The sequence below is a fragment of the Eurypyga helias genome, unplaced genomic scaffold (genome assembly GCF_000690775.1).
Source record: "Eurypyga helias isolate BGI_N326 unplaced genomic scaffold, ASM69077v1 scaffold39275, whole genome shotgun sequence".
In the NCBI taxonomy this organism is placed as follows: domain Eukaryota; kingdom Metazoa; phylum Chordata; class Aves; order Eurypygiformes; family Eurypygidae; genus Eurypyga; species Eurypyga helias.
This window is the reverse complement of record NW_010254086.1, coordinates 10,844-13,490: the sequence shown is the minus strand read 5'-3', so window position 1 is coordinate 13,490 and position 2,647 is coordinate 10,844. Positions and strand designations below refer to the sequence as shown.

Below are 2,647 nucleotides of genomic sequence, written 5' to 3'. Positions count from 1 at the left end.
GAACAGGGTGCAGATGGGAAGCTGGCGTGCGGGGCCGCAGCCGGGCAGGCGCAAGGTCAGTGTGTGCCCCAGGCACTGACCCCCGGTGCAGCCCCCCACTGGCAGCTCACTCTTTGCTGCAGAGTTTTCTCTCGATCGTGCTGGCCCTGCTGGGAGCTGCTTTCTCCGGATACAGCTGCATCGTCTTCACCCTGGGCTTGATCCAAGGCCCCTTCTGCAATTCCCCAGGTGGATGGGACTACATCTTCAAGGACACTGCTGGAGGGTAAGAAACGCGGGTGTCACTCCTCCGGGGGAGACCCTTCATCAGAGCGGTGGGTCGGCAAACCCGCTCAGCTCCACACAAAATGGCACAGCCCCTTGAGCCCGGCGCTGCTCTGGCGAGCGAGGCTTTTAGTCTTCCGCAATGCGTTCCAGAACCCCCAGAGAAAGGGATTTGCCTCCCTGTAAGGAAAGATTCGACGTATGAGTCTCTGTACTGAGCAGCCCTGGAGGTCCCTCTAGCTAAGGGTCCGCTACCTGCTGGTGCTCACAGTCATAAACCGAGGGGGTGCCCTGATGCCTACAGCCGCAGGATATTCTCTCAGTTTCCTAAAGGTTTTGGTTCAGATTATAGGTGGCATTTTTGTATTTAATGACATGGTAAAGGTTTCCCTTTACCTCCCGAAGCTCAGTGAAGTCTGAGGTTTGACCACCGGTGGGTTTTGCATAAGCTGCTGGATCTTGTAGAAGACCCCAGTGAGGCAGACAGAACCTTGTCCCTGCTCCTGCCTCCGGGAGGCAAGAAAGGTCGGATTCAGATCTGGAACCCACGGCTGCTTTCACAAGATTTTACCTTCTCCCTTTAAAAGATAAAGTTTTATGGCTTGAATATTTCAGACCATCTAATGCCAAGCTCTTCAGCTGCTTTTGAACGCTCTGAGGGTGCCATTGGTCAGAGGGTCACAGACAATTCCCTCAGCATCCAACAGCAATAAAACTGTGGCCTAAGCTGTGGTCTCTTAAGCCAGCTTTAAATTCAAACACTGCAGTGCGTCCTGCGGTCTCAGCTATGTGTCGCCAGCTTTTCCATCCTGTTTGGAAATAGGAATCCGAGAGTTTGAGTCCAGCGTGCAGGGCAGGATGCTGAACGGGGCGCCCCAGGTTTGTCCCAGAGCGCTGCAGTTACGAGTGTTTAGGGAAAAGCAACTGACACCGAGCAGGTAACCATGGTTCCTGCAGTCCACCCCCGGCTACAGCCCATCTGGCTGGTCGAAGGGCACGTCCATGTCGTGGTGCTCGTGGCGGCCCACAAGGATGCCGAGTGTGGCTCTGGTGCAGCTGGAAACTGCGGCAGGCCCTGAGCTCAGCTCGGCCGTGCAGGCTGCGTGCACCGGTCGCAGTGAGGGCGTGTGGGTGGCCTGCGCTCTGTGCGGTACTGATGGCAGGACTTAGCCTAGAGCTGAAATCAGAGCAGTACGGGAAAATTCCCGCTTTCAGCTTGGCTTCTGCCATTTGAAAATACAGCAGTGTCCTTCTAACATGGGTGTCTGACAGGAAACTGGTGAAGCAGCTGGTTTTGGGGAAGCCGTTTCCTCTCGGCTGAGTTTGACAGACCTGCGCAGGAGTTACGCTGGTGCGAAGGAAGACGGGAGTCTGGCTCCAGGACTTGGAGCGTATAAAGCCCAGTATGGCTCTTCTGCATTTTATGGGTAAACCCATGGGTATTTGAGCTGACTTGCACCCCCCACGTTTACCTTGTGTCACTGTTTCTCTGACAGGTACCTCAGGGATTACTCTGCTTGGTCCCGCTGCACCGAACCTGCTAACATGGTGGAGTGGCACATCATCTTACTCTCTGTTCTGGTGGCTCTTAGTGGGCTGCAGGTGATCATCTGCTTCCTCAAAGTGGCTGCTGAGCTGAAACGGACACTCTGTGGGACCTACTCTGTTTTTGTCCAGGTAACGAAGTCTCCGAGGCAATTTATTCTGCATCTCTGGGTCAGTTTGGCTTCAGCAGTTCCTCTCAGTTGAGGACTTACCCTTTTGGTTTATGCATTCTCTGCACGTTTATTGCCGGAGGATACGTACTGGTGGTGTATCTGGTGTGTTTGGTTCATCCACTGATTCCTGTGGCATGCAGGGATTGGTGACTGCTCACTCTGACTTTCAGGCTCGGATTGAGAAGCAACAAGTGTGGCTGGGAATTCAGCACCGACGCTGAGTCCACTGTCCCTGAGTCAGCAGAGATTTCTGAGCGCCCTTCTTCCAGCATTCGGTTTAAAGTCACCCTCTAGCCGTGTGGATGTCACAGCAGACACGGGGCCATATGGAGCAGTCGGGATCTGGGCAGCAGTTTTTACTGCTTCCAGTAGACTGTAGAAACCGGGGGCGAGGGCTCTGCTCTGGGCAGATTTCTACAACGGCGGCAAGCCCCCGAGCACACATGGACACACGCATGCACTCACGGGTACACGTGTGTAGGTACACCTGCACGCGCCCCCAGGGCGGGGTTAGCTCTGCCATGCCAGTGGCAAACGGGGAGGGGGCCAGTGGGATGGCAGTGCCGCTGCAGCGTGGGCAGGGCAGGGCCAAGCAGGAAGGAAGGCTTCTTGTGGGCTTTGCTCTAACAGCAGCCGAGGTGAGGGCAAGGCCTGAGGCACTTTCT

At 55.4% G+C, this 2,647-nt stretch overlaps 1 protein-coding gene across 1 annotated transcript in view; it reads left to right on the top strand.

Moving 5' to 3' along the window:
• The window catches only part of TM4SF18 (transmembrane 4 L six family member 18), a 7,667-nt gene that overhangs the window by 2,009 nt on the left and 3,011 nt on the right, over nt 1-2,647 (top strand). Inside the window, exons 3-4 of the mRNA XM_010152890.1 lie at nt 123-265; nt 1,761-1,941. Coding sequence (XP_010151192.1) covers nt 123-265; nt 1,761-1,941 — 324 coding nt within the window. The remainder of the gene's footprint in view (nt 1-122; nt 266-1,760; nt 1,942-2,647) is intronic.